Source organism: Rhinatrema bivittatum, chromosome 4 (assembly GCF_901001135.1).
Source record: "Rhinatrema bivittatum chromosome 4, aRhiBiv1.1, whole genome shotgun sequence".
NCBI classification, from domain to species: Eukaryota; Metazoa; Chordata; class Amphibia; order Gymnophiona; family Rhinatrematidae; genus Rhinatrema; species Rhinatrema bivittatum.
In genome coordinates this window covers 99,984,972-100,004,131 of record NC_042618.1, presented here as the reverse complement: position 1 = coordinate 100,004,131, position 19,160 = coordinate 99,984,972, and the positions used below count along the sequence as shown (strand labels likewise).

The following is a 19,160-nucleotide window of genomic DNA, read 5'->3' as shown; positions in this document are numbered from 1 at the left end:
ATTTGGTGATTGCATAGGTTTCTAGAGAGTGTAAAGGGCTGCTTTACTGTTAGGCTTTTATTCCTTTTCCTTCATTTCCCTATCCCCCTATCTTCCATTCTAACTATATAGACTAACCCACTAATAATGAGGCCGGACTACCCAGAGTAACTTGCCATTGGTTGGCAGAGAAATATAAGGAAGTAATTTAGATAAATGTAGTCTTTTGTGAAAAGAGAACACTTAAGTAAAATTCAGGAGGAGCTCAATTAGTAATATCATTCTAAATCCTTCAGGTAACCACTTGTAGTTGGTCTGATCTTTAGTAGCCAAGGCTACAGTATTCTTTGTAAAGTACCGTATTTGCTGGCACATAGGACGCAGTGGTGTATAAGATGCACCCCCTTTTTTATACATATTTTTAAGGAAAAAAATAAATCGGGGAGCGATTCTGCAGGTCCTATGCGCCAGTAATCAAAATTACTAACAGCGTCCGGTGGGGGGGGGGGGGGGGGGGGGGGGGGGAGTGACACGGTGGCGTCGGGGAGCGTGGGTGTGCTGCCCGATTGGCTGGTGCTGAGTTAAAGGGGCTTGTCGAAGCGCGGCTTCCCCAATCAGCTATTTTGATTGGGGAAGCCACACTTCGGCAAGCCCCTTTAACTCAGCACCAGCCAATCGGTCGACGCACCCTCACTCCCCCACCGGACACTTAATTTTGATTACTGACGCATAGGACGCACTCTTTATTTTTCCCCTATTTTGAGGGGAAAAAAGTGCATCCTATATGCCGGCAAATACGGTACATAGATAAATACAAACATTTTATGACCTAAAAGTTTGGAATAATTATGCACAATAGTATCTATTAGTGATCTCAGAAATCAAGTGCAAAATTAACCCTGATTAAAATTAAAAGAAATAGGTCTATTAGTGATCATAGGTTCACAGATTAAGATCAGGATAAATTACTACTTTGTAACACAAAGGGGAAGGACAGCAAGTGATTAAGGTCAAAATCTGTGTCATCGCAAAAAGATCAAATTAAGTAAACTTCTGGGGCAGCTTGAATGGTAACATTTTAGATTTTTGTGATAATTATTTTCAGTTACTCTGGTTTACACTTTTATACCCCAAGCAAAAAAAAGTATACAAAGCGAGCTACACTAAAGCTACACACCTCAAATTTATTTATAAATAAAAATTATAGTCTGAAAGAATAAGATAAGACGTCATAGATCCAAGCAACAAACAGGACTACAAACAGGGGTTTCAAGTGTGCACATGGAAATTAGATTTCACAGGCTAGCTAGGTTTACTTGCAGGAAGGGTAAGGAACTTTGGTAAATCCTCATTTTGTTTCAACGAATGCCAGAAGTTCCCAACAGCTGAAGGATGACCAAGAACCATCATATCATTAAAATTGTCGCTACTGTTACTACTTCTAGGGCTGACCAGATAAATATCCTGATCCACAAGGAAGAACTGGTTCAATGTGAAAGATGTCTGTAGATCAACTCTCTCAGGAAACAGGTGGCATAACTCAAGAGGAGGTAGCAAGACTGAGAAGCATCCAGGAGAATGACTATATTGATGAAATCTTTATTGGAGGTGTCAAAGTTGGGGAAACTCAGAGAGGAGGTCAAACTGGATGACAGCTGGACCCAGATTACTAAAACCACTTAAGTTTACATCCAGATTCTGATGCTGCTCAATCTGAAGAACCGGTATGCATCCCTGGAAGCAAGGAGGAACCGAAGCTTGCAAAGCGAAAGCTAAGGACTCAACCACCACCACCTCACCTAGAAGGTGGAGAATAGTGGCGATTGGTGACTCGCAGACATCCATCTGCCGACCAGACATGTCCCGGGAAGTGTGCTGTCTAATGGGTGCCAAAATCTGAGACATTATGGAGAGATTGCTGAAAATCCTCAAGCCTGACTACTATTTGATGCTGCTCATCCCTGTCGACACAAATGATACTGCTAAGTACCACACAGATCATGTCAAAAATGATTTCATGGCTCAGAGAGAGGGTAAAGCAGATAAATGCAGAAGATGTATTCTCCATCCTCATAAAACCCACCCATCTCCCCCTTGGAGTTGGCTTCTCATTTTTTCTTTAATGATGAAATAGAAGAGTGAAGGGACCCTGTGTGGACACATGGTTTAACGGCAAACGTAGGCATGACCAGCGAGAGTCAAAATTCTAGAAATTGACGTTTTCCGTTTCACGTGCAGTCAGATGATATCACCCATGTGTGAGAACTGACATCCTGCTGTCCTCAAACGAACACCTGCTACAGCTAAGCAACTCTGCTTTCTTACCTAGGGTTGTAACAGCTTTGCATCTATATTAGGCAATTTTTTTCTACTTTTTCTGAGGGTAAATGTCACGGTAAAAATAAATACCTCTTGTTTTTTGGATTTGTGACACATTCTCCTTAGGTGCCTGAAGGTCATAAATTCCTTTTGATGATCCAATAGGTTGTTTATTATTTGGAGGAGGGGGAAGGCTTTGCAAAGGTAAGGTGGCCTCAAGTCTTTTGTCCAGATGGATTAAAGAGAAAGTTTCCTCAGTTCATCTACTGAAAGATTGATAGGTTCCAGAGGTCAATGGCTCTTGCTTCAGTGAAAATTTAGAAGACTGCTTCTTAATCTCTTTCATTCATTCACGAAAACATTACCAGTTGAAAGTTCAAGCCAGAAGGATGAGGTCTTTGTGACGGACATTTCCAAAGCAGTCTGGGCTTCTCCCCAACCATATTATAGTAGAAGCTTGAGTACTTCCCATGTGTCTGGGAATGATGTAGCAGGATGCCAGGTAAGGAAATTAACAAGCAAGATTACATTTCTCCATATGCCAATATCTTAAGAAATGCAGTTATAGCAGTCCCCTAAGCTGAATTACAATTTCTTAAATCTCATTTTCTTGCATTTTGCAAATCAGAGTGATGTATAGTTTCGATACAAGACATACATACAATACAAATTAATAAAAGCATCTTAGAAATAATATATATGTGTGTGAATATATATGATAAAACAAAATAGTATCTAAAAACTACCCAGATATAATAAACATCTTATAAGCAAATTAAAAAACAAATACCAAACAATATAATATCCTACTCTATATCTTGCCATAAAACAATGTAGTAGACCTGATGGACAACAAATAAAACATCATTAACCTAAAAGCTATTTGATGTAAATCAATAAGTAATTATCTAATAAACTCATACAAAAAAAAATATCAGAGAAGGCCTTCCAGAAAAACTTCAAATAGTCTTTCTCCAAATGTAACGAGTTCCAGAGACTAGGTCCCAACCAAAAAAAAAATCAAACTCTTGTAATCTCAGTCTAATTTGTTTAGGAGATGGCAAAATTAGGAGCTTTTGATATACTGATCTCCAAGATCATGTGGACTGACATGGAACCAAATGTGCCAAATAAAATGGAGTTCCAATCTGAAGAGCTTTAAATGCCAGGCATCCAATTTTAAATTGTATACGTAAAGAGTTTGGAAGATCAAAGCCAGTGGGCTAAAGTAAGACGATTGTTAAATTCAGCAAGAGTATCAGTCGAATTAAACTCACAACTAGCAACAATCTGGATGGCATCCAGATTGTTGCTAGTTGTTATCACGGAGCGCAAGGTTTTCATGCGGAAATGACTCACTCGTGGATGACTGTTGACACTCGAGGTCCAGGATGGGGCAAAAGGAACCTTCCTTCTTGGGTATGATGAAATAACGCCCTGTATTTTCCTGCTGCATAGGTACTGGGATTACAGCCCTCATCCTGAGGATCCTTAAAAGAGTAATCTCGACTGCCTGCTTTTTTTGTGCTGGGAGTGGCAAGGAAACATCATGAATACATCCCAAGGAGTGCTGTGAAATTCCAGCACATATCCTTCTCGTATGACTTCCAGTACAGACTTGTCCAAAGTGATCTCAACCCACCACTGGTAGAAAAGGGACAGTTGACTCCCTTTCACCTTGCTCCAAAGATGGGTCAGTAAAATTTCACTGGGAGGTTCAGGACAATCCTGAACCCGAACTTGCCCATCTCTTGGGCTGTCTACAATGAAAGGACTGAGTTCTTCCAAACGGCCGAGACCTCTGAAATATTGAGTTTCTGTAGGGTGGAAACGAGAGCCCCTGTACCACCCCCCTCATGGGCGAGAGGTGCTGCAACTGCTTCCTCGTATCTTCCGATAACTGGGGGACTGGAGATTTGCCTCCATTTACTGGCCAGCTTTTCTAATTCATTTCCGAATAGGAGTGATCCATTAAAAGGCATCTTTGTAAGGTTGGCCTTGGAGGTTGTGTCGGCTGACCAATTCTTTGGCCATAGCTGTCTTCTGGCTGCTACCACCAAGGCCACTCCCTCTGGCTGAAGTATGGACTAAATCTGAGCCCGCGTCTGCTAAAAAAAGGTAGCAGCATGTTCCATAGCCACTCTGGGGGTCATCCCCAAGACATCCACCTCATGAGAGAGAAGTAGGCATGAATGGGCTACCAAGGCACAACAAGAAGCAATCGGCAAGGCCATTGCTACTACGTCAAAGGCTTGTTTAAGGATGGACTCCAACCATCTATTGTGTGCATCCTTTAAGGCCGCTCCTCCCTCCACTGGGATAGTTCTCTTCTTAGAGAGAGCAGACCAGTGCATCAACTTTAGGGAAACACAAACATTCTCTCACTGCTGGATCCAGTGGGTAGAGAGCTTCTAACACCCTGCCCCCTTTAAGACTTGCTTCAGGGGCATCCCATTCCAGGTCAATCAACTCCTGGATGGCTTCCAGTACTGGGAAAGTAGCAAGAGACTTTGCGCAAGGAAAATCAGAATGGGATTCTTCTTTGGTTGTATCATAGATTCCGCTCCAAGAACTCCCGCATTTTCAGGGTCTGGGAAAACATCTCTACGAAAGAACTGTAACATGGTTCGAATTTCCCCCTCTTCCAAGGGATCTTGCTCTTAGTCTGTGCCATCAGGATCCCCAGTAGGGATACCATTGGTTAGGCAGAGCATGCCTAGAGGTCTGCCAAGAAGAATGGGAGGGGGAGAAGAGGCTTGCTGGGGTTCCATCCAGACAGGAACCCCAGCAGGCCTGTCTGGAGCGAGGAAGTAGACTGCACCTGTACAAAGGCCTGTAGACCCTGGAAAAATCCACCCAAGAAAAAGGCTTAGCCCAGGGGGAACTGGGGTGGGCCCAGCCAAGTTTCCCTCTCCCATGGAAGACCCAGCCAAGGAGTTACAGTACTTCCAGTTAAGGCTGCCAATCCATCATCTGAATGGGAAGAGCCGGGCTCAGCAAAGTCCGGAGAAGCCAAATCCCCTTGGGCTTCTTCACAGTGCTGACCCAAGTTGGAATCCAGATCAGACTGAGAAGCCCTAAAATGGCAAGCAGTGCAGAAAGCAAGGCACTTATGTTTCTTGGCTGCCGGCACCAATGGCAGCAGTAACTGTGCATTCGATGGGCTCACACTTAAAAATGTATGCGCACAAACTGAATGCACCTAGGTGGGGCACAGCGAGGTGCACCCCAACTTTTCTTGTATCATGCGCAAGTACGCACACAAAGTCATGCACGCGGCAAGTGCAGAGCCAACACACTGCACATACAGATGTCCTATGGCGGGCAATACGAGACACACAGAGACACGTGCAAGATGGCGCCACCGCGGTCTACCACTCAGTGTGCCGACCAAACTTAAAGAGGGGCATAGCCCACCAGGGGCCCGCTCAATCCGCTCGTAAGCCCACTTCCCTATTCCCCAACGGGATCAGAAACATCAGCACGGCGCTAAGCAAGAAGACCAGAGGAAACTCCTCTTCTCGGAAGGTAAATTTTACTTTTTTTTTCTTTAAACTTACCTGGGCTCAGCACTTACTGGTTGAGTACAAAGCTCTCTTCCCCCTCTGTGGGGGAAGAGAGCTTTGGCCATCACTTCCACGCTCGGCTTCCTGCACCTGCTGCCTTTCAGCTGCTTGAGCAGCAAAATCCACACCAGGAACTGGCTACCGGACCAAGGCACACCTCAGAGGGATCTCGGAAATCACCTCAGGAATTCTCAACTGGGGAAGGGACCTTTAGGTATCACTGCAAGAGTGCGGGGCTCAATCTTTTCTCCAATTTAAAAGTAGAATTTCTTCTTCCAAAAGGTACAGTGATCCCTATAGGGAAAGCATGTCTACATCTGCTGAAGACGGAGAAATACTAAAGGGCTGAGGTCACTGCAGGTCACCTAGGGTGATGTCTGCTTTGAAACCTGACTCAGTCTCCATCTGCTGGAAGGGAAGCACAACCCATTGGTCCTGAGTCCATCTGGCTACACACTAGGAAATCATATTTAATCAGCTACGCCCACATTACACTTGTCTGTAATCCGTGCGGTAAACAAGAGATTTTCTTCAGTACTCACAAATTAAGCCAAAGGTTGAGATAGCGAGGGTCTCCATAGTATCTCTTTTCTTGATGAAACAACTTCACAGCGCGCTCCAAGAGCAGAGAGAGGTTACTCTCCTTCCCACCCTGAGGGAAGGTCTGCTCAGTCCATCTGATGTACCTGGAAAAGTTAAACACAGAAGGAAAGAAAGATCGGAACATAAGATCATGCTGGGTCATACCCAGGTCTATTGAATCCAGTATTCTGTCTGAGACCAAGTCACAAGTAAGTGGCAGATCTCTGACAGTTGGATCTATTACTTATATCACACTCCCAGGAGTACATAACATAAGAAATTGCCATGCTGGGTCAGACCAAGGGTCCATCAAACCCAGCATCCTATTTTCAACAGAGGCCAAACCAGGCCACAAGAACCTGGCAATTACCCAAACACTAAGAAGAACCCATGCTACTTATGCAATTAATAGCAGTGGCTATACCCTAAGTAAACTTGATTAATAGCTGTTAATGGACTTCTCCTCCAAGAACTTATCCAAATCTTGTTTGAACCCAGCTACACTTACTGCACTAACCCAATCCGCTGGCAAAAAATTCCAGAGCTTTATTGTGCATTGAGTGAAAAAGAATTTTCTCAGATTAGTCTTAAATGTACTACTTGCTAACTTCATGGAATGCCCCCTAGTCCTTCTATTACTCGACAGTGTAAATAACCAAGTCACATCTACTCGTTCAAGACCTCTCATGATCTTTAAAGACCTCTATCATATCCCCCCTCAGCCGTCTTCTCCAAGCTGAACAGCCCTAACCTCTTCAGCCTTTCCTCATAGGGGAGGTGTTCCATCCCCTTTATCATTTTGGTTGCCCTTCTCTGTACCTTCTCCATCGCAACTATATCTTTTTTGAGATGCGGCGACCAGAATTGTACACAGTATTCAAGGTGCGGTCTCACCATGGAGAGATAGAGGCATTATGACATTTTCCATTCTATTAACCATTCCCTTCCTAATAATTCCTAACATTCTGTTTGCTTTTTTGACTGCTGCAGCACACTGAGCAGACGATTTTAAAGTATTATCCACTGATGCCTAGATCTTTTTCCTGGGCGGTACCTATATGGAACCTAACATCATGTAACTACAGCAAGGGTTATTTTTCCCTATATGCAACACCTTGCACGTGTCCACATTAAAGTTCATCTGCCATTTGGATGCCCAATCTTTCAGTCTTGCAAGGTCCTCCAGTAATGTATCACAGTCTGCTTGTGATTTAACTACTCTGAATAATTTTGTATCATCTGCAATTTTGATAACCTCACTCGTTGTATTCCTTTCCAGATCACATATGTGATCTGGAAACCACCAGTCCAAGAACAGATCCCTGAGGCACTCCACTGTTTACCCTTTTCCACTGAGAAAATTGACCATTTAATCCTACTCTCCGTTTCCTGTCTTTTAACTAGTTTGTAATCCACGAAAGGACATCGCCTCCTATCCCATGACTTTTTAGTTTTCGTAGAAGCCTCTCCTGAGAAACTTTGTCAAACGCCTTCTGAAAATCCAAATACACTACATCTACCAGTTCACCTTTATCCACATGTTTATTAACTCCTTCAAAAAAATGATGCAGATTTGTTAGGCAAGACTTCCCTTGGGTAAATCCATGTTGACTGTGTTCCATTAAACCATGTCTTTCTATGTGCTCTACAATTTTGATCTTGAGAATAGTTTCCACTATTTTTCCTGCCACTGAAGTCAGGCTCACTGGTCTATAGTTACCCGGATCTCCCCTGGAGTAAGCAGTGGGTTCCCCCAAGTCTACCTGGCTAATAACAGTTTATGGACTTTTCCTTCTGAAACATGTCCAACCCCTTTTTGAGTCCCACTTTGTGCCTCGACCATAGCCTCCAGTAACAGATTTCATAGCTTGATTGTGCGTAGTCAAAAACAGAAAAAAAAAAAAAAAAAAATCTTCTTACGATTTGTTTTAAATCTGCTGGTTGCGAGTTTCATGGAGCATCCACAAATCCTTGTGTTATCTGAAACGGTAAATAACTGTTCCCCATTTACTTGTTCCATCCCAATCTCCGCTTTCAATCATCTCCTTTCCAAGCTGAAGAGCCCTAATCTGTTTAGCCTTTATCCAAAATGGATCTTTTCCATCCTCATTTTTGTTGCCCTTCTCTGTACTTTTTCCATGTCCGCTATGTCTTTTGAGATGGGGGATGAGCAAAACTGCACACAATATTCAAGGTGTGGTTGACCATGGATCCATACAAGGTATGATGATATTCTCAGGTTTATTCTCTATTCTTTTCCAAACAATTCCTAACATTTTATTTGCCTTATTCTCTGCCGCCATACACTGATCCAAACATTTCAAGATACTACCCACAAGGACTCAGAGGTCCTTTCCCTGGGTATTGACGCCTAATATGGAATCCAGCATCATGTACCTGTAGCTGGGATTATTTTGCACATATCAAACTACATCTGCCATTTAGAAGCCTAGTCTCACAAGGTCCTTCTGCAATGCCTCAAAATCTGCTGCTGTTTTAACAAAAAAAAACAAAACAAAACAACCCAGTTGTGTCATCTGCAAATTTGATCACCTCACTCATTCCTTTCTCCAGATCATTCAAAAATGTTAAATAGTACAGATCCCAATACAGACCCCCGAGAGACTACACTAATTCCTTTTTTCCCCCCATTTGGAAAACTGACCATTTAGTCCTATCCTCCATTTCCTGTCTTTTATCCAGTTACCAATCCACAATAGGATACTGCCCCCAATCCCATCACCTCCCAATTTTCTGAGGCGTTTCTCATAAGGGACTTCCAAAAATCCAAAATACATTTATATCTACTGGCTCACTTTTATCTACGTTGATTTATACTTCCAAAAAAATGTAGTAAATTGGTAAGGCAAGACTTCCCTTGCTAAACTCTTTCCCATTAACCCATGTCTATCTGTGATCAGTCTTTTTGTTTTAAGAATAGTTTCTGCCATTTTGCCGTTCTAAAGTTTGCTTGGCCATCCTCCAGTCTTCTGATACTGTGGCTGCTTTAAAGGATAGGTTGCAAATCATCAGAATCTGATCTGCATTTTCATTTTTTGAGAACTCTGGGGTGAATACCATCCAATCCCAGTGATTTGTTATTCTTTAATCTGTCCATCTGACCTATTACATCCTCCAGTTTCACAGCAGTTTAATTTAGTTGCTCAATCATCACCATTAAAACATGTTTCTGGTGTGTGTATGACCCCAATGTCATCCTCAGTAAAGACAGAGGCAAATAATTCATTTAGTTTTTCAGCTATTTCCTTGTCTTCCCTGACTACCTTTTTACCCTTCAGTCATCTAATGACTCGACTGACTTCCTTACAGGTTTTTTGCTTTGAATGTACTTGAAAAAAGGTTTTACTACTTGTTTTTACCTCTATGGCAAGTTTCTTTTCAAATTCTCTCTTAACCTGCTTTACTTTTTTTTTTTTACATCTAGAAACATGGCAGAAAGAGACCATATGCCCATCCAGTCTGCCCATCTGTCCAATTTAGCATTACAATATTCAAACACTTATAATGCTAAATTGATTGCCAGTGCTTGTGCTCTTCCTTGTTTTCCTCATTTGGGTCTGCTTTCCATTTTTTGAATGATGCCCTTTTGGCTTTGCTTCTTTCACCTCACTTAACTAAATGACTGCCAGCTTGGTTTTTCTTTGATCTTTAATGCATGGAATACGTTTTGTCTGGGCCTCAAGGATGATAATTTTAAACAATGACCACATCTCCTGCAAGGTTTTACTCATATGAATTGCTCCTTTTGAGTTTTTTTCTCTAACAAATTCCCTCATTTTATCAATCTCCCTTTTTATAGTTAAATGCTACTGCAGTAGTTTTCCTTAGCATTCACCTTTCAGTGGCTTTTTTTTTTTAAATTTTATTATGATCACTGTTGCCAAGCAGATCCAGAACCTCTCTCTCTTGTGCTAGATCCTGTATTCCACTGAGAACTAGATCTAATATAGTTCCCCCTCGCTTTGGTTCCATGACCAGCTGCTGCATGAAGCAGTCTTTGATGGCATCTAGGAACTTTACCTCCCTTTCATGTCCTCATCTGACATTACCCAATCGATATTTGGGTAATTGAAGTCTCCCTTTATTATTATGTTACCTATTTTACTAGCCAGATTAATCTGTTAGCATTTTACAGTGTTTCCTCATCCTGGCTAGGCGGGTGGTAATATAGATCTACTACTATACTCCCTACTTTTATCCTTGGAATTTCTATCCATAAGGATTCCAGAGTACAGTTTGTTTCCTGCAAAACTTTAATCCTGCTTCACTCTATACCATCCTTAACATATAGTGCCACCTTTCCAATAATTTTATATGCCCTATGATATTTTTTGTACCCAGAATCAGTGGTTGGTTATCCTCCTTCCACCAGGTCTACAAGATGCCTATGTCTATAACTTCTTATACCCATACAAATAAACATAGATAAAGGTGAACCGGTAGATGTAGTATATTTGGATTTTCAGAAGGCATTTGACAAAGTTCCTCAAGAGAGGCTTCTAGAAAAAGTAAAAAAAAAAAAAGTCATGGGATAGGTGACCATGTCCTTTCATGGATTACAAACTGGCTAACCCTTTTGGCAGGAGCGGATGTGAGTCCTCGTCTCTGCCTGGAACCCCCAGCCTTCCATCCACATACAGACTGGCTAAAAGACAGGAAACAGAGTAGGATCAAACGGACAATTTTTTCAATGGAAGGGAGTGGGCAGTGGAGTGCCTCAGGGATCTGTATTGGGACCCCTACTTTTCAATCCATAATATAAATCGGGCTCACGCATGTTCCCCAGCCCGCTGATAGATGGCGCAGGCGGCTCCCTGGCCACCTTGGAGGCTCACACACGCCGTACAGCAGCCATGGGGCTACCATCAGTTGCTCCAGTACTACATTAAGATTCCACGCCTCTGGCGGCTTGGAAACCGGAGGCGAGTTAGGCCTTTTAGAAAATGGGAGATACAGGGTTGGACAGAGATGGGCTGTCCTCTATACGATCGGTGATAAGCTGCTATTGCACTGAGATGTACTCTGATCAACGAAGTTGCCAGTCCTGTAACGTATAACGAGTGAAGATTGTTCACCAGAAAAACTGTTGGACTGTCTAATGGAGGTATTCCTTTTGCTGAATACCAGGATGAGTATCTCTTCCATTTGAAGCTATAATTTCTTTGTGTTGATGGTTTCCTTGAGGCAAGAAGTATAGTTTGTGCAGATATGGATAATCCCTGTTCCGTCAAGAGGAGCCGCTCAATCTCCATGCTGTCAAGTGTAGCGATTTGTGCATGGGATGGAGCAATGTCCCTTGTTCTGATCCATGCAGACTGGTAGCACTATTGGCTCTGCTATTGATAGGTGTAGGAGGTGGGTATACCATGGTTGGCATGGCCATGCCGGAACTATCAGAATTAAATTGAGCTGCGTCGCTTATGCATTTTTGCAGCGTTCTTGTAATAAGAGGTATTGGAGGAAACGCATACATCAGAGGTTCTGTCCATGGTAGGAGGAACGCATCTTGTGACGCTCGACGAGTGCTGGTCCAGACTGAACAAAAAGCGAGGGACTTTCGCATTGAGTTCTGTCGCGAACAGGTCGATCGTTTGTTGTTCTTACTGTTCGAATAGAGTATCCGCTACTTGCTGATTGAGTGTCCACTTGGGAGGGTAGAATATGCAACTCAGACGGTCGGCTCGAGTGTTGATGGCCTCTGGTAGATACGTTGCTTGAAGGTGTTTTGAGTGACGTGACTCATGTTCCAGGATTTGTACAGTTTCCTTGCAGAGGGACCATGAACCAGACCCTCCTTGTTTGTTGATGTAGTACATGGCCACTTGATTGTCAGTGTAGACTATAACTCGCCAGCCTCTTAAATGCGGAAGGAATGCTTGGAGAGCGTACTTTATCGCTCTGAGTTAGAGTAGATTGATTTGCAGGATCTGTTCCTCTGGGGACCAGAGGCTTTGTGTTTGCAGATGGTCTAAATGAGTTCCCCAGCCCTTGCGAGATGCATTGGTGGTAAGAACTATATTGTGGGGGGGGGGGGGGGGGGGGGCATCGTGAACAATGCTCCTTTCTTGAGCATTTTTTCTTTAGCCACCATGCTATATCTTGCAACATGGATTGGGTCAGCTGCACTCGGGTTGTTAATGCCTGAGAGTGCTGTTTCCACTGTCGCTTGAGTCCCCATTGTAGTCGACACATGTGCAATCACGTGTTCAGAACAGTATGAATGGCTGCCGTCATGTGACCCAGGATCACGAGGACCTGTCGCGCTGAGGGTTGCTGGAGCAACTAGATGGAGCGGAAAAGTCATCACATCTCTGGTCTCCGATCCTTTGGCAGAAAAGCTCTGGTGCGGATTGTATCCAGACGCGCCCCAATGAATTGAAGCGATTGCGGAGGAGTCAGATTGGGAATCATAGTAAACTATCAGAAATCCAAACACTGTAGGCAGTGTAATGTCTGGTGAAGGTATTCTTTGAGAATCTGTGGTATGGATGCTACTATGAGCCAGTCGACCAGATAAGGAAAGATTTTGATGCCTTTCTGCCTGAGATGTGCCACCACTACTGCCATGCACTTGGTGAAAACCCTGGGGGCTGCTGAGAGGCCAAAGGGTAGTACTCTGTATTGGAAGTGCTGTTCCCGAAACTGGAAAGACAGGTACTGCCACAAGGAGTGGTGGATAGGAATATGGGTGTAAGCATCTTTCAAATCTATTGAGCACATCCAGTCCTTGAGTTGACTAAGTGGCAAGATAGTCTTTAGGGACACCATTTTGAACTTTTCCTTGACTAGGTGTTTGTTCGACTCCCTTAGATCCAAAACTGGTCGTCCACCTGTTTCTTGAGAATCAGGAAATAAGGTGAATAAAATCCCTTGTGTCGAACATGTATGGGATTTCATTGGATCGCTCGTTGAAGTAGGGACGAAATTTCCTGTGCCAAATGAGTTTGCTGAGCTGGAATTCGATTGGGCATTAGGTGGGGTAGATTGGGTTTTTGCGGAAACGAAGTTGGTATCCTTGTCTCTCAATTTCTAGAACCCATAGTCTGTAGTTATGTTCTCCCAACATGGTAGGCATGTGATCCTCCCTGGAGGGTGCAGTGGTAGTGATGATGGCGGTTGTACTAAAAAGATGGGGTAGCTTTGGCAGTCTGTTGAGGCTGCTGTGCGTGCGTTCTCTGTGGCCTTGCTCTACCCCTCCTCCGCCTGAAGAGGTGGGCGTGCTGTCCTTTGTGGAGGGTTGTACGGAGTAGAGCGAAAAACTGTTGATATTGCCTATAGGGACACCGGTGATATTACTCTGCCAACTGCAGACAATATCTATGTTGTGTGGTAAAGGATGATGTTTACGTCAACGATTGGACAGCTACTGCCTAGTCTTTCAAGTTTGCAACCGTTTCTTGGAACTTGTCCCCAAAACGTTTGTCACCCCTACATGGTAAATTCGCCAAACGCTCATGAAGGTCTTCGCTAATGGCGCTGGAGCGGAGCCATGCCATTCGGCGGGCGGCGATGGCCGATGCGGATGTGCGAGTTGATGACTCGAACACCGTTTTGGAGAAGGTGTCGAATGCCTTCCTCGAGGTCCTATATCGGCTGACTTATGGATGACGACTCTGAGTAGGCAATGACGCCTTTAATGTCTGCAGATTTCATATAGATATTGGACCAGGTAGAATTGATGTTGACTGATTCGGGAGGATAGCACAGACGATTGATACACCCTTTCCCAAACTCATCCAGGATTCGTTGATCCTTTCCTGGAGGTGTTGACGCATGCATTTTAGACCGCTTGGCTCGCTGCATCGCAGATTCCACAACTAACAAAGAGTGTGGCAGTTGTGGCCTACATTAGAATTGTGACTTCTGCATTCTAAATTTGAGGTCGGTGGGATAGTGAGGGTGTTTCCCACGATTTTTCCAGGACTGAATCCAATACCTTGTGGGATGGTAAGGAAGCGGGTTCAGCTGGTACGTCAAATATCTTAAGTAGTCCAAGCGTTTCTGCTCGAGGATCCTGTAGTTTTTGGACCTGCAGGTTGAGGACTCTCCCCATCTTGTCCATGAATTTTGGATAAAATAGGTCTTCTGGGGGCACGTAAGGTTCAGGTGTATCCTCCGGAGGATCAGATGGATACCCAGTGACGCCGTGGGGTGATGATGGAGGGGAATCCGAGTCTGTCCTTGCCGGGGATTGTTCCCTTTTGGATTTTTCGGGGGTTTGGTGGGATGGTCCCGGTGGGGAGGGGTTCCTCACCTGCTCTGGCGACGACACCGGCTGAGGCGAAGGTGGCGCGCTACTCACAGGGGATGAGGGAAGTTGAAACGAGGAGGATTGCAGCGTTTCAAAGAGTCCCGATAGGGTGGACGACAGTTGGAAAGACGCCTCTTTGGTTTGTGGTGGCATCCAAAGTTTGCCCTGTGTATCCCCATGAAGCGGCAATGGGTCTCCCCCCCCCGTCTTCCTCTTTTTTTATTACTGTGGTTGGGGTGATGTTTCCCCCGTCTCCTGAGGAGACACTGGCGAATGATGAGTGGACAGTCGCTTTGGGGAGGAAGAGGAGGATGAGGACACGAGTCTGACGTACTCTCCCTCAGATTGCAGCGCCGATGTACGCCTCTCACTTCTGGGAGACAGGGATTGGTCTGAGAATCGTGTGAGCCATGGAGTCTCTTGGGGGGAGGGTGCAACATAATTACCGCTCCCCGCTCCGAGTATGGCAAAGACTGCAGGTCGCTGCCAGTGGACTTTGCGATGCTCTGGCGTTGCCTGTTCACACTTGAGTGGGTCACCCTTCAGAGATCTGATTCGAGCTGTTGTGGTGGAGTCATCCTCTGTGTAGGCACTGAGGGTGCCTGTTTTGGACCTTGCATGCGGCGCTGGTATCGGCTCTCGACGCTCCCCGCGATCTCAAGTCCCTCTGTGGTGCCATTAACGCTCTGTGCGTCGGCTTCTCCTTCATGTGCTTCGGTCTTTCGTGTCTCGACACATGCTCTGTTGAAGGCGTCAATCCTTCAGACTGCGCAGATCCCGGTGCTGATGGCGTTGTTTGCTTCAGTCAGGTCAGTGACTCGTGTTGCGCTGGCTTCGACGACGCCTCTGCGGAGTTACTCGACGTAGTCTACTGGAGTCCCCCATGCGGCCTAGACTCCTGCAATAGACGCTTTTAGTTATGCCTCGTCGAGTCGTGGCTATGAAGGCCTTGACTCCGGGCTCGATCTCCTCCGACTGAACCTCCAGTCCTTGAGGTGGAGGGTTCCACGGACGCCGCCCCTCCTTACTTACCTTTGGGGTCTTTTGCTTCGAGGGACCCGGGTGACAAGTGAGCCTCCGAAGGTGGGGGCATAGGACCCCGATTGCACCTATCGGAGGCTTGGATCTTTTGGGCCCTCTGACGCCTGGCTCGCAACGACATCCTGCCGCACTGCTACATGCAGCCTGCTGGTGATCGGTGTCCGAGGCATCAGTAGCAGCGATCATGTCCATCTGTGATGGACATGATTTTGCCGCAACCGCAGGGTTTTAAACCCCGAAGGCCTCGGACTCTGTGTGACATTTCTTCTGTTTTTTAAGTAGTTCTGAGGAGAAACTAAGCCCTGCATGCGCTCCTGCGTGCGGAAAAAAAACAGACTGAGGAGAGACTGTTTCTGCACGGGAAGGCACGCGCAGCCGCACAGAGCAAAGCTCTGTATTCTACTCAGAAGTTCTGCCTCCTGGGCCCTGATTGACAGTTCCCATGACAGCATGGCTAATTCAGCCCTGCTATCAATGGGAAATCTATATATCAAAGATTGTGTCTGGGGTGGGAAGGAATCAAACCAGTGAATAGTTACCCAGAACTAGTACTCTTACCATCTCAGATGAAGTGACAGACCTTTTAAACTCACAGTTCTAACACTGGCAAATACTAACCTTAAAACTAGCACACAATATAATCAGCCAGTAATAGTTCAACCCGCCACAAAATTTCTCTCTCAAGATTTAAGTGCCCTTTCCCAGCAAGTTTAACTTACCACCAGCAGATTAAGGCTCTGCCATCAACACTGCCTCTGAAGTGAGAGTGTTCGGAAATCCACTGTCATCTTAAACATTAAGAACCTCATGATCCCCAGCACTGCATCTACATGTGGAGTAATAAATGGGGGAAAAGCATAGTCCCGATCATGAAGGAAAGCACATACCTGTCCCAGACATCCAATGGATCCTCTCCAGAGTAAAACCGAATTTCCGATTCAAATGCCCTGTAAAAGAGACAAGATCTGTCATGCAATTACACTTCAACTATAGATAAAAATTCCTAAGTTAAAAAAAAAAAAAAACCAACACCTTCTTGCAAGTCTATATAAACTCTCAGGTTATTCTTCTAGCATGAAGGCAAGCTAAATTATGCTGTGAAATCAGCAAGAGTGAGTACTGTTTTAAACTGTAATGAATATTAGAACAGACAAATTCATGCCACAGAGGACATTCAAATTTGATCTATGCTTTATTAAAAAAAATAAAAAATTCTTATAAGTCTAGGTCAAATCTGAAATGCCCCTCGTATTATGGCTAACCCTCAGGGAAAAAAAAAAAAGGTAGAACGCAATCTAAATGCCTATTTGATAAAGGTTTTATTCTCACTGATAACTGAACAGAGATATTTCCCCAACAAATGGGAAAGCTACAAAACACATCCTGCCATTCAATATTTCATATATCTATCCTTTTATTTAAAAAAAAAAAAAAAAAAAATTAAGACATTAGACTAACCCTAAAACATGTAAAAACCAAACTGCTACACATTAAAGAGAACAATTTGAGCTTTGATTTTCATATTTTGTTATAATACTTTCCAATAAGATGTCCAAGAAGCAAAATGTAAAATTGAGAGAGAGATAAAGCTCTCCTTACCTGCTTCTGCTGCTGGATAGCCAGGTGGCTGGCACTCTCCGGCCGCGTCAGCACTTCCTGCAGTTTGGACATGACTCTGCCCTGCTTCAGGGGTTGCACATTCTCCTTACTCAGCTCCCATTCATCACCTCCTTCTGCCATGGTAGCCTCTGCTTATTTTGAAGCAATAAAGATAGACAAAGCTCACATTACTATATTCAGCTCAACTCATGCTGGGTTGTCTTTTCCAGCAGTAACCTTTTAACATATGGGGATGCTGCTCCAGTACTTGTAAAAGACTAACACCCCAATATAACCCTCTCTCTGTTTGTCTTGACAGATGGCGATTAGTTCATTTTGATGGCTCTTCGTGAACTCTAAGGCATATATACATACAGTATGTGTGTAAATTCAACTAGTCAAAGGCAGATGCCCCAGTGATTAAGGAAAGCAAGATAGCACAATTTATGGTAAGCTTTCTGTAGACAGCAGGACAAAAATTAGCCATGACATGTGGGCAACATCGATCAGCAGCAAATGGACCCTCCCTCTCTAAGCTCAGCCTTTTTGCTCTGAGCATGTGCAGGAATTCCTGCATGGGTGCTGCCCTCATGAGCTCTCACAATTGATCTCTGAACTAAGTCTACCTGAGTAGCCTACTCTCCAGGAAGGCAGACATATTTAGCATGACTAATTCATCCTGCTGTTTATGAAGAACACAGTTTATAGTAAGCAAACTTGCTCTCTGTCGACAAGGCGAATTGGCCATGACAGGTGGGGAATTTCAAGCTCAGGGAGGAAGGCTCAAAAACAAAAAAAAACTGCCCAAACCACAGAACTGCAGGTTTAGCACCCATCTACCATCCACTGGAGACAGAGAAATACTGAGGAACTGCAGGTGGCACTAGGGTTATCAAGCAGTGTCAGTGAAACTCTCTCAGTCTCCATCTGCTGGCAGGGGATGCATAAACCCAGGAGTTGGACTGATCTGGGTATGTACAGGGATCTGTAGATATTAATAGGTCACCCATGCTAAACATGGAGCAAGTCTACCCTAGGAATATTTGTTCTATACTTCTACATTTCTATTAAGGAATACCAAGTGTGATCTCATTAAAAAAAAAAAAAAAAATTTCCCATACTCCCCTTCATTATCATATCCCCAGCCACCAGACATCATACCTGGGAGACTCTGGGACTCTTACCAGCCCAAAGACTAGAGGAATCAACCATCTTCAGGGTTTTTTTTTTTGGTCATGTGTGCTTTCAGCTCCTCTCCATTTAAAAATGCTGAGGCTTTTTTCCCCCCTTTCTGGTCAGTATCACAAGCATCTAGGACTGCTTGCTGTGATGCTCATTCTGTTTTTGATCAGTATATATCAGCAATGTGCCTGCATCTCTTCCCTGCTTAGTCCATGAGAACCTCTGTGCCACGCTGTGTAAGCAATACGGTTCCCAAGTGTTTAATCAGACTTACTGCAAAAATCGCCTAATTTTTGCAGCATTTCGCCGTGACAACTACCTGCAGTGGGAACAAGATGTGAGAGCAAGATGCTGGAGTGCTATCAGGCTGGCAACAAAAAAAAGTTATTTTGATGTGCCAAACCCCATAAGCAGAAAATATTTATCAGAACTGGAAAAGGCGAACTCCATGGAGCACATAGTTCAAGTGCATTCTTTACAGTGAATACACAGTTCCAAAACATTTGTGTATACGAGCAAAAATGAGACCAATTTTTGTGAAATAGAAAAAAAAAAATGTTGATTTCATATTAATAGGTGAGAAAGGCAAGAGCTGTGAGCGATGCTTAAGATGAGAGGCG

General features: G+C 44.1%; 1 protein-coding gene across 1 annotated transcript in view; it reads right to left on the bottom strand.

The window, feature by feature from the left end:
• Positions 1-19,160, bottom strand: part of BUB1B (BUB1 mitotic checkpoint serine/threonine kinase B) — a 148,267-nt gene that overhangs the window by 123,085 nt on the left and 6,022 nt on the right. Inside the window, exons 2-4 of the mRNA XM_029598511.1 lie at positions 17,359-17,507; positions 16,647-16,705; positions 6,407-6,550 (exon numbers count right to left, since the gene is read on the bottom strand). Coding sequence (XP_029454371.1) covers positions 6,407-6,550; positions 16,647-16,705; positions 17,359-17,499 — 344 coding nt within the window. The 5' untranslated portion in view covers positions 17,500-17,507. The remainder of the gene's footprint in view (positions 1-6,406; positions 6,551-16,646; positions 16,706-17,358; positions 17,508-19,160) is intronic.